The following is a 19838-nucleotide window of genomic DNA, read 5'->3' as shown; positions in this document are numbered from 1 at the left end:
TCTTAATTAATTGATAAAACTGGACAATAAAATTTCCCCAAAGTTTTGCTTCCTGAGAAAATTTTGGTGATAATGATAGACCACTTCAAACTGATCACAAATATAATTTCATTATGACTGTATCATGAAGGAATCTTGAAAAATATGAAATTAATTTTAATGACTTTTTAATGTATTTAATTGCCTAATGTGTCCGATATACCACATGAGTTCAACAAGGACAAAAGTCCTGCTGCTGATTTTCATTTGTAGTCAGTGTCTGATGCATCTCACTATAGTATCCAACAATAATCAGCCAGCATTGATGGATTACAGTTGGGCTGATACCATTTTTCTATTGTAGCAGTGTTTCACCATGTTTGTCACTAACTACACCTGGATTTTCAGGAAAGAAGTCCAAGTGTGAATGCAAAAAAGAAATCCTCAGTGACATGTTGTGTTTCATGGTATCATATGCTGTAAGAAATTTGTCAACCAGCTGGATGTAGTTTGGTGCTCTGTAATTGCCAAGAAAATGACATCCTTGATTGCTTTCCAGGTGATTCCACTTATCATTGATGCATCTGATCGGTGGACCAATAAAATGCCTTTCTTAATCTTGGCATCAGTTATAACACCTTCACCTTCATTGTTCATTGCTTTCACAAAAAATTTCAAGCCGAATTTTATGTTGAAATAGAGGCAAAACTATTTTTGTTCAATCAACAAATGGTTTGTGTGCGACATTTATTTTCCCCTGGAACCAAATTCTTTTGGAGTGACCATTTATTTTTAATTTAAGGTAACTCTCTTGCACAGGTGTCCCATTTGCACAAATAACATCAGTACTTGGTACAGATAAAATTACGACCACATTTGAACCCAAAATTTCTGTTGCTAAGTGAGACATTTGTTAAGTGAGTGTTGCCTTATTTTATGATCTTTTTTTTACCACAGTTGTTAAGTGAATCACTGCAGTTGTTAGCTTAGTAACATAGTTGTTACCAGAAACTGGCTTCCCTATAGACTTTGATTGTTAGAAGATCGCAAAAGGTGCTCATATGACCCCAGGACAGTGCAACCGTCATAAATATGAGTCAGCTGCCAAGCAGCTGAATTTGGATCACATGACCATGGGGATGCTGCAACGATCATAAATGTGAAAAACAGTCATAAATCACTTTTTTCAGTGCCATTGTAACTTTGAATGGTTGCTAAATGTACTGCTGTAAGTCAAGGAGTACCTTTATATCCAAGCTGTATTCCAAGCAGCAGAGACATTACTTTTAAATCTCCACAAACATTCCAGCTATACTTGGTGTGCAGGATGTGCTTCACAAACAATTCCATGTTTTCGGATGTTTCTTTCATATGTGCAGCTTAGTCAACAGATACTACATTGCCATTGTGTACATTGCCATTGTGTAAAAACAGACAAGTTCTATAAAATGGTAAATGATAGGTTAAATTAAAGGTTACTGTCATGATTAGCAGCCAAAAATCTGTTAAGATACCGTACATCCAAAAGTGTTCAGGAAGCAAAGCCATTGTTGTTTAGTGTAAAGGGGGACTGGAGTTTTGCCTATTCATTTTCCAAGATTTTGTAACCTCACTCTCTTTTTTTCTTAAAATTAAACTTGATTAATGAAAAAATGTGTGAATCTTACTCCTCTGATTATGTATGACATAAAGAGCCTGAGACCAGACAGGCCTATTATAATAATAATGCCCAAATTTTAACTTGAGAAACACTTGGTTCTCAGTGTCTATAGAGATTCTCAGTCATTCAGGCTATGGTTGTCCCAAACTTTTTTCAAGAGGCAACTGGACTTTGTTGTTTTTCTTTGAAGATGTTTTACTTCTCATCCCAGATGTTTCTTCAGCTTTGACTCAGTCAGAGATTAGGCCAGGATAGTAAATGGGTGATATACACATATTCCATCCCCTAGATTACTTCTCTTAAGAAAATTGAAGTTTTTGTCACTGCAGCTGCTTTATGTATCTAACAAAAGAGAATGAAGTAAAGTTGAGAAATTTGATGATAGTTCTCCTGTGCCACATCTTTTTTGGCTGTTAAAGGGTGAAAGCTTAGCAGATGTGGAGGGGAAAATAAGTCCCAGAAGAATAAGAAGAAATAGTAAGCTAAATTTAGATCACCGAGGGGAAATAACTGAGGCCTATGGTTCTGAGAGAGACAGCATTTGTAGAAGGGAACATGTATCCAAAAGAGAGGGCATGGCCACACTGTGTGTGAGTAGTTGTCAAAAATGACAGAGCAATGACAGAAATTATAGAAGCTGGACAATAGAATTGCTTCCTGTTATTAGGTTAGATTGCTAATCTCTAATGGGTAGTGTTATGTCCTGAGCCTGTGGAAGCAGGCTTGGGGCATTGCAAGCAGTCCCGGGCAGGTGCAAGCTGCCCGGGACCAGACAGGCTGTTGCCAGTACTTGCGCGCATGCGCGAGTGCTGGCGCACCAAAAGTTGCAGATTGACCCGGGAATGGCCTATATAAGAGGCTGGGAGTTTTGGGCGTTGTCGGCATCTTGTAACCAGTATGCTGAACAGAAATAAAGAAGTTCCTGAGAACTACAACTGCTTCTCGTGTCATTGCCATTTCGCGAAGGACGCAACACTGGCGACGAGGATGGGATTGCCTTACATCGACTGAAGACAGGTGTAAGCTTACCCGAGAGAGTCCTGAGCGGTAGGAACGGCGTTGACTCGGCAGCTACCCGCCAATCCAGTGAGCAGTCGGGGGTAGGCTGGCTGATAGACCCTTCCTTTTCTACAAAAATGGCAAAAATTGGAAGACTTTCAGAATTCGACGTCTCGCATCCGGAAAGATGGGAGTCCTATGTAGCCAGGGTGGAAAACTATCTCAAAGTAAATCAAGTAAGAGAAGATAGTTTAAAAGCTGCCACCCTGCTGTGCGTTTGCGGTCAAGACGCATTCAAAATCGCTGAGAACATAGCAGCACCTGCATCTCTAGAATCTGTCAGCTACGCAGATCTCAAAAAGCTACTAAAGGAGCACTTCCAGCCCAAGTTGTCCGTCATCGCGTGGCGACACACCTTTGAACAGAGGGATCAGCGACCCGGAGAATCAGCCAAAGAATACATTGCCGCGCTGAGGAAGGCCGCTAAACACTGCGAGTTCAAGGATCTAGAAGAACGGCTGAGAGACAGATTTGTATGCGGACTAAGGCATAGAGAATTACAGCAGAGACTTTTTGCCAAAGAAGACTTATCATTCCAAGATGCCTTGAGAGAGGTTACTGCAGAAGAGGCAGCAGGCGGCGCCATCAAGAACATGCGGCCGATCAAAAGCACTCCAGAGGCTGCGTCCGTGCACCAGGAAGGAGTCCAAAGGAACCCAGAGGAGGATCCTGATGATGAAGTAGACCGTCTCTACCCCACGAAAGAAGGAAAACAGAAAGGAAGCTCTTCAGCTCTTCCCAAGTGCCTCGGTTGTGGAGGTCGCCACAAGAGGACCGACTGTAGATTCCGCTCTGCTATCTGTAGGGCATGCGGAAAGCAGGGACACATTGCAGCTGTGTGTCTGGGCCGTCCGAAGGTACAACCTCAGGAAGAATTGCGCCTGAAAGGTACCAGGGTTCCCAGCCAAAACAGGGTGGGGTTCTGCACTTCGCGCAGAAGCATTTATAGGACAGGCACACACAAGCCCATTAAGAAAAAGCTGTCACTTAAGGTGAAGCTACAAGGGGTTCCATTGGCTATGGAACTGGATACGGGGTCTGCACTTTCAATCATTTCCATGCACACGTTTAGGAAGATTTGTTCTGGCAGCAGATTTCAGGCCAAGCTGAGGCCTTCCGACATTGTGTTAACAGACTTTCAAAACTCCAGAGTGTGTGTTAAGGGGGAGGCCACCCTTAACGTACAGTATAAGGATTTTGAAGGTCAACTAGATGTAATAGTAGTAGGGGGTGAACGAACGAGTCTCATAGGACTCGATTGGTTTGAGGCCTTGGGGATACACGTCACAGGGCTCAATAGCTTGGAAACACTCGACCTACAAGAAGTCTGCAAAGAATTTGCAGATGTTTTCAGCCCTCAGCTGGGCACATACAAAGGACCCCCTGTGTCACTGAAGTTAGACCCCAATGTCACCCCTATTAGAATCAAAGCAAGAAGGGTCCCTTTTGCTTTAAAGGGTAAAATTGACACTGAATTGGACAAATTGATTCAGCAAGGAGTTCTAGAACCTGTCGACTCCAGTCCTTGGGAGACCCCCATTGTCACGCCTCTCAAGGCAAATGGGGACATTCACATCTGTGCAGATTACAAATGCACTCTAAATAAGGCATTGCAGCAACATGCCTATCCTGTCCCTGTGGTCAGTCATATTCTGGCCTCCCTCAAGGGGGGGCGCGTTTTTGCAAAGCTTGGCCTAGCTCAGGCGTATCAACAGCTGCCTGTTGATGATGCTGCTGCTGTAGCTCAGACCATTGTGACCCATAGGGGGGCATTCAAGGTAAAGAGGTTACAATTTGGAGCAAATGTCGCTCCTGGAATTTTCCAAAGCGTAATGGAAAATACACTACGGGGTATACCAGGGGTTTGCCCCTATTTTGATGATGTCGTAATTGCAGGAGACTCTACACACAACTTAGCTGAGAGATTAAGGGCTGTTCTGCTGAGGTTCAGGGAAACGGGCCTCAAACTTAAGAAGGACAAATATAAAATTGGGGTGCCTTCTACAGATTTTCTGGGATTCAAAATTGATGCTACTGGGATTCACCCTGCTGAATCCAAACTGAAAGCCATTATGCATGCCCCTAGGCCAAAGTCTAAGGCCGAACTACAGGCTTTTCTGGACCTTCTGAATTTCTATAACTCCTTTCTCCCACACAAGGCTAGTGTAGCTGAGCCTCTTCACAGGCTCTTGGACAAACAGGCAGTCTGGCAGTGGTCACAAAAACACGAAGCAAGTTTCAATGAGGTCAAGGCCTTACTCACGTCTAACAGAGTACTTGCACATTTCAATGAATCCCTTCCTGTGTGCATCGCTTGTGATGCTTCTCCTTATGGGGTGGGAGCAGTACTAAGCCACCTCAGATCAGACGGAACTCAGGTTCCTGTTGCATATTACTCCAGAACCTTGTCTTCTGCTGAGCGAAATTATGCTCAAATAGACAGGGAGGCTTTGGCTATTGTTGCTGGAATCAAAAAATTCCATGATTTTTTATATGGCAGGCACTTCACGGTCTTCACTGACCATAAGCCTTTGTTGGGACTGTTTACCACACATAAACAAACTCCCCAGATCATCTCCCCCAGAATGCTGAGATGGTCTATCTTTCTGTCTGCCTATGATTTCTCCTTACTTCACAAACCTGGGAAGGAAATGGGCCATGCTGATGGCCTCAGTAGATTACCCCTGCCGGTAATAGAAGCTGACCCTGCACCAACTATCAATCTCCTTTCAATTCAGGCCTTGCCTGAGTCTCCTTTAGATGCCAGGGATGTGGCCGCTGAATCAGCCACAGATCTCACACTTTCACGTGTCCTTTCTTGGGTTTTATCTGGATGGCCAGAGAGCTGTCCAGGCACTGAGTTTCAGAGTTTCTGGTCTAAAAGGAACGAATTGTCCACCTTCCAGGGTTGTCTGCTTTGGGGAAGCAGAGTTGTCATTCCTACCTCAATGAGGACTAGGGTCTTAGGTTCCCTCCACGAGGGTCATCCTGGCATTGTATGCATGAAGGCGCTTGCGCGCAGCCATTTGTGGTGGCCTGGGTTAGATAGAGACATTGAAGCTAAGGTACATGCATGCCACCTTTGTCAACGCTCGCGCCCTGAAATGCCCCAAGCTCCTGTACATAGATGGGAGGAAACACAGTCTCCATGGTCTAGGGTGCACATTGACTACGCTAGGCCCTTTCAGGGTCAATTCTTCTTGGTCCTAGTTGATAGCCATTCAAAATGGCTTGAGATTGTACCTGTCTCTTCCACCACCACTGCAAAGACTATTCAAGTACTGAGGGGGATTTTTGCTGCACACGGGCTTCCAGACGTCCTCGTGTCTGACAACGGCCCTCAATTCACTTCTTCCGAATTCCAAGCTTTCTTACAGGCTAACATGATTCGTCATGCTACCTCTGCACCTTTCCACCCGTCCACCAACGGTATGGCTGAACGCATGGTTCGCATCACCAAGGACGCCTTGAAGAAAATTACCTATGGAGACTGGCATCACAGGTTGGCTAACTTCCTCCTTTCTTATCGCACTACACCATCCACTTCTACCGGGAGGAGCCCTGCTGAACTTCGTTGGGGGCGCAAACTGACTACCAAGCTTGACCGGTTGCATCCGGATAGACTTCCTTCCACACTCACACACCCCAGGGCACCTAGACAACTGCTTGTGGGTGCCCCGGTTTGGACTCGTAACTACGGGCCTGGCCATTCATGGGTCCCCGCTACTGTATCCAGTGTCACAGGTCCTCTGTCCTACGAGGTGTTCCTGGACAACAGTCTTGTCCTGTGTCGACACATCGACCAGCTCCGCCCTCGACGGGACCTTCCCACTGAAACTCCTGAGTCTTTTCCAGGGAGGGAGGGGGACCCTTCTGGGCAAAGGGAAGAGTACGGGCTGCTGCCCATCATTAATGAGGAAGCTACAAACAGCTCATCCCAAAATTCCGCAAGTGCTCCAAACAGGAATTCACGGAGCCCAACTAGAACTCAGGCATCAGTGCCTACTCCAGCCAGGGAGTCACCCCCGGGGGCATAATCACTACTCACCCACATCACTCAGTACTCCAGTCAGGGAGGATATCCGGGAGCGTCCAAACAAACCACACCCTGCAAGAGAGCTGGCACACATTCCCTCTAGTTGGCCCGACACTAACCCTGTCCCTAGAAGGGGGCAAGCACACAGGGAGGTGGTCGATGAACCAAATCCCAACTACAACACCTCTGACTTCACTTGAGACAACTGAGTTTTGGGACAGCACTGAAACCCCCACAAGCCTGGGGACAGAACGGGAACAAGGGGACAGACAACCTCCTGACAGGTCTTGGATGGACCTGGGAGGTTCTACAGAATCGCCCAACAGTGACAGTCACTTAAAGGGGCCAGAGAGCCTGCAGCTAGGCAGGACAACCAGATCAAACAGAGAAAGAAGCCCTGGCCTGACGAGCCCGGTAGGCAAGCAAGCAGCCAGGCATTGGAACACAGTCCTTGGGAATCACCAGGGTATAACAGGGGGGACAGGTATGCATCACCCCTCAGTCAAGGGGCACTTGGCAGGTACCCAGAAGTAAGGAGGTCACAGAGAGCCAGAAGATCTCCTAAGTATTTAGAAGATTTTGTAACTCTACTGGCAAAACAGAGTTAACAAAGAACATTCCTGTACACACAGGAGAGAGAACATTGAGACTGATAGAAGCAGGGAAAATACCTGGCATTAAGTAGTATGGGCACTATGCTCGCACGAGGTTGTATGTTATTATTGCATGATCAAAGTCTTAGCCGGGGGGGAAGGGGTGTTATGTCCTGAGCCTGTGGAAGCAGGCTTGGGGCATTGCAAGCGGTCCTGGGCAGGTGCAAGCTGCCCGGGACTAGACAGGCTGTCGCCAGTACTTGTGCGCATGCGCGAGTGCTGGCACGCCAAAAGTTGCAGATTGACCCGGGAATGGCCTATATAAGAGGCCGGGAGTTTTGGGCATTGTCGGCGTCTTGTAACCAGTATGCTGAACAGAAATAAAGAAGTTCCTGAGAACTACAACTGCTTCTCGTGTCATTGCCATTTCGCGAAGGACGCAACAGGTAGGTAGATTAAAAGACTGGGGTTTTCAGGAAAAGATCTTTATAAATATTTCATGGGATTCTGCAGTGCAAGCTATCTTTTGTAAGCACAAACTGCATTATGCTGAATGTACCACATTTGAAATATATCTCAGTTAAAGTGCAAATTTTACTTGAAATCTGTATTTCAATTTGATTCTAGCCTTTGCTGGAATAGGGTCATTAAATACTTACAGACAGACACTCATGCACATGCAAACGCAAGAGAGATTGCTATGATGATCAAAACTGCATTTGTTCCAAATCTGATTTTATTTTATTTTTTTCTTGTCAAATTTCTAGTAAAAGAGGAGATTAAAAAAAAGAGTATTTCTCAGAGTAGACAGAAAATACTGAGACATTTGAAAAATGACAAAGACAAAGAAGAGTAAGTATCAATTCATTTGTTTTGATGGCAGAGCAAACATATATCAGTAGGAAATATGGCACACCATTGATCATTAAAAGAATTACTTATTAATTCTAAAATGTGCATTCTTCACTGCATATTTCCACAAGGAAAATGTTATTAAAATGATTCAATGATAATACATTATTAAAAGTTATTTAACAAGCTATAAAATTATTTTAAATAATACATTATTTTAGTTCAGGGGAACGACACAAATCAGTGGCAAAAGATGAAAGGTCAGCTTTTGAAAATCACCTAGATAAATTTCTCAAGAATGCCTGTATATAACAACGATACGAATAAATCTGATACTTTGGTCAACTGAATTAGTAGGTAGAAGAAGACCTACACCTGCCAAAATGTATGGATCAAATCTGACCAAATCCTTGTTTTGCCTTCTGGTCCAAAGATCCAGTAAAATCAAATTAAATTTGTGTTTAAAATGTGAGATGGAATGTTAATTTCCAAACATACACTATTTGCAGGATTTCTAGAAGTGCCTCAGGTTCACACTTTGGTGAATATGAGGGAGAAGGGAATTTGCAATGGGTGGATAATTATTATATAGTGGCAAGGGAGAATCTAGACAATATATATACCACCTATTTATTCCTTTTTGGGGGATATCAATGATATGGAGAAATCATAGGAAGGCCATGGGACAAATTTACATTTCTAAATAGTCTGCTAGCAAACACATTAAAATCATATACATCTGTACCATATAGATATATGCACACAATCAAGTGTTGGATAGCTGAATTCAGCAGGAGCTTTGGTTAGAAGATGTGTCCTGAACCAAAACAGATACTGCGTATTAAATACCAGAACATGTTAATTAAAAGTGAAGTATTCATAATAAGATCACTTTGGATGCAGAGTAAAGGCTTAACCCGGCTATTAATGAATGCTAATTGACATTTGTTAATTTGAAGTAAATGGTAAGTTAATTAAGAAATATATAGAATAAGAAAGCCTCACTGATTCTAAATTACATCTTGAAGAGAGATAAAAATTGGGGGAAAGGAAACAGAAAGCTCCATTAGTTTTCCCTTATTTGTTTTTTGCCATTTGCCCGAGTGGTCAAAAAGCTCATAAATAATACATTCTCTAATATCCCTTCTTGTCATCTTGGGCACCAAGTCACAACTCCCATCTTCTCTCGAAGCATCTGGAACTCCAGATCTTGGGTCGGTGGTTTGATTCGCCATCATTACTGCATACTAATAAGTCCTCCCTATTGTACATCCTGTACATAGTGCTACCTCATGTCCATCTGCTTTATTCCTCAATCTTTGCTTTCTGTGACAATTGAAAGCACTTTTATTGTCTTCAAATATTTCTGTAAATTCTTGGGTTTGGTAACTCCTAAGTCCTTGTCAAAGTTGACAAAGCTTTCTGAATTTTTCACTAGTTGTACTCAGCCTCAATGGAGGACAGTGCCATGGTAGTATGTTTTCTGCTGGGTCAGCTGATTGCTCCACCACTTATGGAGGAATCGATACTTACTTGTAGACTTACAATGAGCTTTATGTCTTTTCTTGATGTTTCTTTCCACTTCTCAGATTCAGGAATTTTACATTTCAAATCCACAAAGACATTTCTAGGCTGAGGTTGTTCTTTAACTCCCTGTATGGGAACCTCACTATCTCCTAATTCCTCTGAGACCAAAAGGTCAAAAGCCAAAAAAATAAAATAATAAATCCCCTACTTTTTGTAATCATTTCTGTACATATTGTTTGTGGAGATTATATAGAAGTTCAGTCTCAGATTAAATATAGTTTATTTTTGAAAACTCTTTTTCTTTTTTTCCATCAATTTAGGTTTTTTTCTTCCTCAAACAATATGATAGTATAATGTGATTAAAAAAACACTAATGAGATCAGATTGCTATCTGAAATCAGGATATTTCCGTGTCATAACTGTAACTAAGTATAGTACATTAACAGTTGCCTCCTCAAACTACATACATACCATACTACATACATACCAGCTCTTTAATTTTTCATCTGTATATTGCCAGGCCTACTTGTGTTGAGTGCAGAATTAAACTTTGTCTCTGACATGAAATGTCACCTTTCCTTTAATTAATATTTTCTGCCTGGTTTCAGTTATTGCTTCTCAGAGCAACTCCAACATGGATCTAAGTCTTCTTCCAGTCACCCAAATATGCTTTCTACTCTTGCTGCAGTGGTAGATACCAATATGCTGAGGCAGGGAGGTTAGAGATTAATTAATTTCCTTTACATTTCACTTTTTTCCTTTATGCTTCTTATCCTCCTATATATTATATGCCTCTCCACAATTCCTCAGTATCTTCAGTGGGGATTCACTATTGCTTTGAATCTTGTTTTAGTTACTATTGCCGGCTCTTCAGTACATATTCAGTACATATTCTACCTTCAAGAAGAAGCACTCTATTCTATTCTATCCTGGTTTTGGCTTAGGCCTGTGTGACTTTTTTTCCTCTTACTTTTCTTCTATGACATTTCTCTATATTCTAAATTAGCAGATGTTTTCTGAAAGTTTAACCTAACTATTTTTTCCATAATAATCAGCCTCTGAACCCACAATTAGGAGCTATAAAACTAAGTCTTTCCAGGCTTTTATCTTATCCATTCTAGTCATTAAATCCCTCCCTCCCTCCTTCCCTCCCTCCCCCCCCTCTCTCTCTCTTTGGGCTGTTGGATTTGATTTTTTCCTCTTATCTTTTTTTATATGGCACTTCTCCATATTCTCACATTTCTCCATATTTTAAATTAGCAGTTTAACCTAAGTATTTTCTCCATAATAATCAGACTCTGAACACAAAAGTAGGAGCTATAAATCTGAGTCTTTCCAGGCTCTTATCTTATCCATACTTGTCATTAAACTTTTTTATCTCTCTCAACCTAATAATCTTCCAGCAACTTCACAACTATTCCTTCTCCAACAGCATTAAATACTGAGTAATTAAGTAGCAGAACATCCCATTAAAAAAAGAAAATGGTCCCAATGTAGATGTTTTAAATGTCATATGTGGATTAGACCAGCTATCAATGATTATAATTAAAGTAAATATAATTTTTTTAAAAATTATATGAAGACAGAAAGTTTTTGAACAAAAAGTTCATAAACTTGCTTCTATCCAATCTACATCTTAAAGAGATGGAATTAGGAGAGACAGGCAGACAGTGCAAATTTCCTTTGTCCCTTAAATACAGATTTATCTAACTAATGATAAGCTAGGCAGAAACAGACCCAGGGACTATTGAGATGAAGACACTTCCCTACATCTGTTTTTTGCACTTTTCCCAGTGGTCAAAATGGCTCATCGTGCACAAAGTTGACCATCATCAAATTCTAAATGAGATGGTAAATTTTTAATTGACCCAGTTAGTATGCACCAAGAGGTGGGAACTTCTCATTACAGCTACTTTTTCATATTTACATAGATGGGAGAGACCAACATGACTAAGTCTGAAATGTGTCTTTTTTTTTTTTTGAAACAGAAACCACCGTCGTCTTGAAGCAGAAGAAAAAGAAAGCCAAAAAGTTATGGAACAACTGGCAGCTGCTATGCTCTTTGGATATCATGGTCCTCAAAACGTAAAAGCAGCTGTAACACTATATAAGCTTTTAGCTGAAGAAGGGTCCCATAGAAGCCAGACTGTATGTGTTTCTTTAATTAACTGCAGCTTTAAATAATTACTAGTCAGTTTAAAATGAATAATTAATAATTGAAAGGAAATAAGTCTATGTACATGGAACAATGAGACCTCAACTAGGGGGTAAGTAAATAATGAATTCAGCTGACTAATTTTACAAGGATTTTTGCATATATGCATAAAATATACCCACAAATTTATTGACTGATCAAAAAGTTAGAGTAAGACTTAAGCCTGAATATAGCTGGAATGTACATTTATAAGAATGTTAAAAGGCCAGCTTTACATTTTTTTCAAAATCATATCAGAGAAGGTGGTGTTCAATTTATGTGTGAGGATAGAGGACTGGAGAAGGAATATAACTCAGGTTGCATAGATTTGAGAGGGATGGAGGGTTGCATGGTAATGGATATGGGGTTGGAGAAAGCTGGAAAGTGGAATTGACCTGGAAGACTATTATTTTGGTAAGATTACAAAAGCAGTAGAGAAAATTATTTGACCTGCAGACAGTTGCATGATGAGAGAAGTGGAGCTTTCAATCTGGAGCAATGGGGGTAGTGACAACAACTCTGCTACAGTAATAACCATTGCTAAAGGATGGTTGTCTGGGTTTGGAGTGGCAGCAGCAATGGCCAGGCATGGTGGCTACCATTGCCACCATTGCTGGAGATGTCATTGGAGTGTTGGCAAGGAATAGCACCCAGGTGGATTAGTAGCAATTGCGGAGTAGGATTGAGAGTGGAGGAATGCAGAGCCCACTGCCAATAAGAACTTCCAGCTAGTGCTGGAATGACATCAGTAACAATGGCAGTGAGAGAGGAGTAGAATGTGATAGCCATTGCTGCAAGGGTTGGCAGTAACAACAGCAAAGGAAAATTGTAGTGGAGTTATGGTCAAGTTAACAAGGGTGAACTTTAATAAGGTTAAAGACTGGATTTTTTATTTTTTTTTATTAAATTTTTGAAATTTTACAAAAACAAAACAACCCATCCCCAAACCTCCCCAACCCTCCCATTCCCTCCCCCGACCTTCCCAGAGCTGAACATAGGCTTAATTGAAATTTCTTCAAAAAATCTTAAAAAAAATATATAAACCATGAATAAATCTAAATACTAAATACATTAATTAAACAAACTATAAGATAATTAACAATAATATATATATATATAAAAACATAAATAGCAAAAGAATAATACTTGAAAGAAAAAAGAATAAAGAAAAGGAAAAAAGAAAAAGATAATAGAAAGTATAATAAAAATAAAAGATAAAAATTAAAAAAAGGAATAAAATCTATAAGATGTTTTAAATTTTAAATATACGTTATTGAAAAACTAAATAATATTTTTTAATATCCAACTTATATTGTATAAAATCTATCCATTTTTTCCATACCGCAAAATACTTCTCCTGCAATTGATCCTTCAAGAAAGCCGAAATCTTTGCCATGTTAAAGACTGGATTTAAGATCCTCTGGGAATGTGCTTTCTAATAGGGTTGGAGATGGTGTGACTGATTTACCAGAATGCTGCCTTCCATCCATAGGTTGGTTGTAGGAAACAATAGAGTTTGGAAAGGGGAGTGTGGTTGGTTTTGGCATGGTGGTTGAAAAGATAGGATGGAAAGCAACATGGCTGCCCTATCCAAGTGATGTCAGGATTTCTTCTATGAAACCATATCATTTGGTGGGACTGTGGAAGCATGGATTCCTCTATTATGTGCTTGTCCTATTGAACAATATTCCCCTGAGATCTAGATGGCAGCAATCCTGTTAGCTTTCTGGAAAGCCTTGGTCCAGCTTTTCAATCAGACATTTTGGCCAGGCTGTTGACTGAGCTCTACATGTATGGGATAATCATTATGAGAGAGCTTTTTTGGAACCTTGGTTACATTGTAATGTTTTAGATATTGTGTTTGTTTGTTTTTTTTATTGCGCGCTATCTAGAATTACATAGTTGAGATGGGCAGCTATACAATTTCATTCAATAAATAATCCCAGAGATTTCTGTTTAGCTTCCACTAGAACTGTGTTGGCAAACCTATGGCACGTGTACCACAGGTGGCACACAGAGCCCTCTCTTTGGGCACGTGCACCGTCGTTCCAGTCCTAGGCCTTCAGCTGTATTTTATAAAACCTTTTCACTTTAGGCCTCTGGCTCCCTGTGCAAAAGAAAAAAAAAGATTCAATCAATCAATCAATTTCAACTTCTCGCGGGAAAAAAAATCTCACAAAGTTGAAATTGATTGAACTTTTTAGTCCCACCCAGTCTGCCATTACCACCGCAGCCACACCCACCCAATTGGCCACACCCACCCAATGGGTCATGCCCACCTGGCACCCAATGATACATAAGTGGGTTTTGGGTTGCAGTTTGGACACACGGTCTCTAAAAGGTTTGCCATCACTGCATTAGAACATCTACAGGGAAGGAGAATCCACTGCCTCTCTAGATAATTGGTCCCCTATTCAAACTGTTTCCTGAACACCCAATTGGAAACTATTTTCATATAACATCCATGATTCCAAGTCATGAGCTCTGGAATGAGAAATCAGGATTTTTTGCCAGTTTTTATGTTGAAAAAGAAGTATTTATTTCGTTGGCTTTATGGGTGGGGGAAGACCTTATGCCTACTAATTTTCTCACACTTTTTGTCTGTAGCAAAATGATTTTATTCATTATTCAGGATACTGCTTATACAGTGGGGCAAAAAGTATTTAGTCAGCCACCAATTGTGCAAGTTCTCCCACTTAAAAAGATGAGAGAGGCCTGTAATTGTCATCATAGGTAGACCTCAACTATGAGAGACAAAATGAGAAAACAAATCCAGACAATCACATTGTCTGATTTGGAAAGAATTTATTTGCAAATTATGGTGGAAAATAAGTATTTGGTCAATATCAAAAGTTCATCTCAATACTTTGTTATACAGTACATTCGAAATAGATTGTGACATTTCTCTGTGTCATATGTGTGTGGGGGGGGTATATGCATAATGGTATTTTTTGAGAGCTGAATGCAATGAAATTTCATTTTAATATATGCTGATTAGTGTACATTTAAAGTGACCATAACGTTTTTATTCTATTCTATTCTATTACTATTTGTATGGTTTTCTTTAGCTTCCTCTTCAACTGGCAAAGCTACTCTTACTTTTTTTAGCTTATCCTTCATATATTACTGAGCAGGTTGTCTCCTCTTTCAGATTCAACATGATATAAATTAGGACACCTGAGAAATTTGGATACACCTGATCCCAAGTAGTGGTAGGCAAATTGCTTATTCTTTCCCTGATCAACTTTAAAAAGGAAATGTGATCTCATTGGCCTCCTTATGAAACCTCCTCTTTCCCTGCAAACCAGTTGCTTTTCACAGAGTAATTGTCAATGAGAAATTAGCACAGATGAACATTCATTCATTCATTCATTCATTCATTTTACTTAGATGGCTATCTTCTGCACTGATCCAGCACTCTTAGTAGGATGCTATCCAGCTATTTAGTGCTAGTGCATGAAATATGGAGCAGTCTACACAGTTACAAATACAAATGGTTGTGTGCCCAGGATCACTGTAATATTATTCTTTATCAACAGGAAGACCAAGTAATCTCAGCTTCAAACTTTCGTGTAGTTTTTAGGACCCCAGAATTTATAGTAAAATCACTTGAATGGAGAAGCGTTTAGACAGAAATAATATAATAGAGTTTTACTGTGCAAAGACCTTCCCTAAATCTCACCATAGTAAGTTAAGGTAAATATGCCAATTCATTCTTTATTCAGGAGTAAATAGAAGCTAATCATTGCAGGAAATGTTAATAAAACCACATCAAGGTAACTTTATCATAAAGATTTTAATTTAACAAATTTTGTTAAGTTGGTAAAGAGACTTTTTGTTGTTGTTCTTTTGGTTCTATAGGCATTAGGATTCTTGTCATCATATGGAATAGGAGTGGAACATAATCAGGCAAAGGTAAAAGGAAACGCTCTGGCCTGTTAAATCTGGTCTAAAATGGCATTCAAAATATATTTCTAGCATGATTTTTTTTTCCTTAGGCACTCGTATATTACACATTTGCTAGTATTGGAGGAAATCTTGTATCTCGGATGATCATGGTTTGTAAAACATATGTTTCAATTATTTCAAGTTCTAAATTCCTAAATAATAAGGAAAATAATTTTGATTTTTCTTTTCTTTTTTTAGGGTTATCGTTACTGGTTAGGAATCAATGTCCCAAAGAATTGTGAAGCAGCATTAACTAACTATAAGAAAGTTGCAAAGTTTGGTGAGTGCTCTTGGTATGTTGAATGTACAGTTGATTTAAAATGTATAGTAGTTTAAGACCTTTTTTTAGAAAAAATGGGGGGGGGAATCCCTCACTTTACACAATATAAAAGGGGAAAATTCTCAAAAAAAACATTAGGATCCATTTATTTGGAATACAAAGTGGTGTGTAAAGGCAGTCATAAGTACACAAAGAAAAATGGAAAAATTCTTACTTCTGAAATGTCCTTGAGCAGAGCAGTTAAAAAAAACTTTTGCAAAAACTAAAAAGATTCTACTAAGGGCACAACGGTAATCTACATAAACTTCAGTCCTTAAAACCTGTAAATAGAATTTAGGGATCCTGGTACACAGTCCGTTGGTTCTCTGAGTGTGCAGAGGGCAGAAACCTTCCTCCACATTATAGCAAGAATATCTTGTGTTTTCAGATATATGAACCCCACTACCTATGACTTTGCTTTTTTGGTAGGAGTCTAGGAACATGAAGCTTGCCTTCAAAACAAAGGCTACAATTTGAGGTTCTACATCTGGACACACCCAACATTACAGTCCTGAGGTGCTCATTATAATGATGGATCCCTCTGTTCTGCGAAACAGCCTATCTGACAGTTAATGAGAAATGTGTGGGCATTTGTTGAAAGCAGTGCATTAACTGAGAAGTAATAATCAAATCAAAACTGTATTAACCAGTGTATTGTTGATGTGGCCGTTCCCCTCCTGCTTGCTGAAATGGGTAGAAACTCAACTGAGCCACAAAATTGTCCCAAACGATCTCCTGCTCAAGGTTAGAAGTGAAAAAAAGAAATTTGGTTTCTACCAAGGTAGCCAGATCACTGTTTACTCTCTGCATGGAGAAACTAAGGTAACAGGCCAAGCAACAGGGAATAAAGGAAAAGAGATGTGATTTGAATCCTGCCATTTTATATACAGCTTTTTCTACTGAGACATGAATGTCAATCTATATAAGCATTTCCATAACAGAAAACATAAAAAGTACTAAAGAAATTGTATTATATCAGTTCTTGTGCAAACTATGTGACAAGCAATGTAAAATAATGTTAATAGATAAAATAGATAAAATAAATATATATATTTTTAAATCCACTCTGGATAATTTTTGATTTAACTCCATTTTACTTGCATGTTTTTGATGGGCAAATGTTTAGGATCACAGTACCCATTTTCCAGTCATACACCTTCCATTTTCTTTAAAAATATATTTTTAGTATTTTAAATATAATATTATATTTTGCACACTCTTTTAATAATCTGCAATAAATTTAAATAAATAAATAAATAAAGGAAGAAAAGACAACAAGATAACAGCAGAAACATACATAGCATTCAGTTTATTAATAGAAATCCTAATTTATATAATCTTTCCAGATTTGACTAAAATGTGATTCATCCCCTTCCATAGTCAGTATTCAAGTTTTATCAGTCACTTTTTCCATAAAAGCAATTTTTTTGCAGGCTAATTATCCAATGATAGATTATTCAGATATTCTCAATTTTGCAACTGGAATAAGAATATAATTTCTTTCTTTCTTTCTTTCTTTCTTTCTTTCTTTCTTTCTTTCTTTCTTTCTTTTCTATTCTTTTCTTTTCTTTCTTCTTTCTTCCCTACCCATCTCACTATCAGGCAACTGGACATTTTTGTTTACTTTAAATCATCACTCTCAAAAATATGTAACTGTGGCACATACTCTACTTTTTGTTTAGTTATAATTCTTTGAATATTGTCTTCCAATATGGCATCCCCTTTCAACTTCCATCACATATTTCTTTTCTGATTGCAACCCATCCAACATTTTGATGAATAACTACAGGCTATTTGTGCTAATCTACTTGGAATTAAATGTGTGATATAACATCTTCCACTGCATCTATTGTATTGAAGCTGATAATAAAGCATCTGATTTCCAAAGTGTTGTCTATTTTGTCTCTTCCATTTGTTTTACTAAATCTGTAACAGTTGTTCATTTTCTCTGTCACCTGAAGGATAATTTTATAATGTTTAAATCTTATAAACTATAGTAGCTGTTTTGATAATGTAAGTTATTATTATTGTTATCAATAGTAGCTAATGAATTAGAAAAAAATGAAGACATACCAGTTGAAAGAGTGAGACTGATGGAAAGATCAGAAAAGCTGACTATTAATGAAGAATTCTTAGACTGGGATTTATATCAATACTTTAAGTTTTTGGCTGAAAGAGGAAACACACAAATACAGGTAAGAGAATTTTCCTAAATTTCTTCCTCCTGGCTTGCTTCACATAAGATCTTAACTTGGTTTTGGCATTAACACACTTTCTGAATTCACAACCAATCTAATGGGCTGGGTTTGCACAATACAGACAGACAGACAGACAGACAGACAGACAGACAGATACAACAACAACAATAATAATAATAATAACTGCTTCCATCTTGCAACGATATCTGTAATACCATCAAACATCCACATCTGCCTATCCCAGATCCTTGGTAAGGACTCAATAGGTAGACAAAATGCCAAATCCAGTCTGAACATCTGGCTGACTGTGCGATGATCCATAATAATAAACAAAAAATACATACAAACCCAGAATTAAGAAGACAGCAATAATAAGTGCTGCCTATGCAAAGAAGCTGAAGAAACAGTGACCACCTGGTTAACTGCTGCTAGAAGATGGCACAGACTGATCACATGTTGCAGGTCAATGGTGAGAGAGCTGGGAGACGTTAATATCAAGAGAGGAATATTTCGAGATTCACTATCACTGCTACTATTTGTCATTCCACTCCTCTTTCAACACTACTAAATAAATCAGGCCATGGCTATCAAACATCAAAAACATCTGCCAGACTATCCCTCCTTTATATGGATGATCTGAAGCAGTATGGAAAAACACCATCTGAAATAGAATTGCTGCTCAACACTGTCCTTATGTCAACTGTCTGATTGACAAACTCAAAATCAAGGAGTCTTCAAGGCTTTGAAATGCCATAAAAGATAAATCTTTATTGAGTACACATCTCAAAACTGAAGAAGCAAAACCAGCTCTGATTTTCCCATGCGAAAATCTGCCTAGTTAACAACAGCACTACCAATAACATTTTGCAAGGCTTTAACCAATTCTGCTGATATTTCATCAATCTCTGCAGCTTTATGATTAAAAGTGTTTTCTACAGCACATTTAACTTTCCAAGTTTGGGGGAGCATACTTTCATACATAGTAGTGCTTTTGGCTTCTTTTTTGTGATAATTCTTTTTGGTTTCTTCACTTTTCCATGAGTTTTTTTTTTCTTTAGGGCTTGTGTCTGGACATTATCTTTAACACTCATATGCTAGTTATGATGGCCACTCCATTTATTCAGAATTATATCAATTTGTTCCATTTATTCAGAATTATATCAAAATATCAATTTGGCTGTCTTGGCAGTAAACTGGAGTGAATTGATATTTGCTTCTCAGGGGAGAATATTTAACCTGATACTTTGTCTGTGACCTGCCCATTATAGGTATTTTTTTTCCCAGAGTAAGCCTTTCTACTTATGTACTTCATAATGTCATTGGACTTTGTAAAGCCCTTCAAATTTTACAAGGTAATGATCCATGAAGAGATTACTTAGTATACTTGCAGGATATAATTGCTATGGAGATACCATATTTCCATACAGTTCTCCAAGATCTTATTCTTTTGCCATTTGATGTAGTTCATTCACT

At 39.1% G+C, this 19838-nt stretch overlaps 1 protein-coding gene across 1 annotated transcript in view; it reads left to right on the top strand.

Moving 5' to 3' along the window:
• SEL1L2 (SEL1L2 adaptor subunit of ERAD E3 ligase) overlaps positions 1 to 19838 on the top strand; it is a 58378-nt gene that overhangs the window by 28479 nt on the left and 10061 nt on the right. Inside the window, exons 4-9 of the mRNA XM_039320464.1 lie at positions 8095 to 8179; positions 11695 to 11854; positions 15762 to 15815; positions 15899 to 15958; positions 16047 to 16128; positions 18208 to 18362. Coding sequence (XP_039176398.1) covers positions 8095 to 8179; positions 11695 to 11854; positions 15762 to 15815; positions 15899 to 15958; positions 16047 to 16128; positions 18208 to 18362 — 596 coding nt within the window. The remainder of the gene's footprint in view (positions 1 to 8094; positions 8180 to 11694; positions 11855 to 15761; positions 15816 to 15898; positions 15959 to 16046; positions 16129 to 18207; positions 18363 to 19838) is intronic.

This window comes from Crotalus tigris, unplaced genomic scaffold (assembly GCF_016545835.1).
Source record: "Crotalus tigris isolate CLP2741 ecotype Arizona unplaced genomic scaffold, ASM1654583v1 scf7180000023639.2272817, whole genome shotgun sequence".
In the NCBI taxonomy this organism is placed as follows: domain Eukaryota; kingdom Metazoa; phylum Chordata; class Lepidosauria; order Squamata; family Viperidae; genus Crotalus; species Crotalus tigris.
The sequence above is the reverse complement of the archived record's forward strand: the minus strand, read 5'-3'. Positions and strand labels throughout refer to the sequence as shown.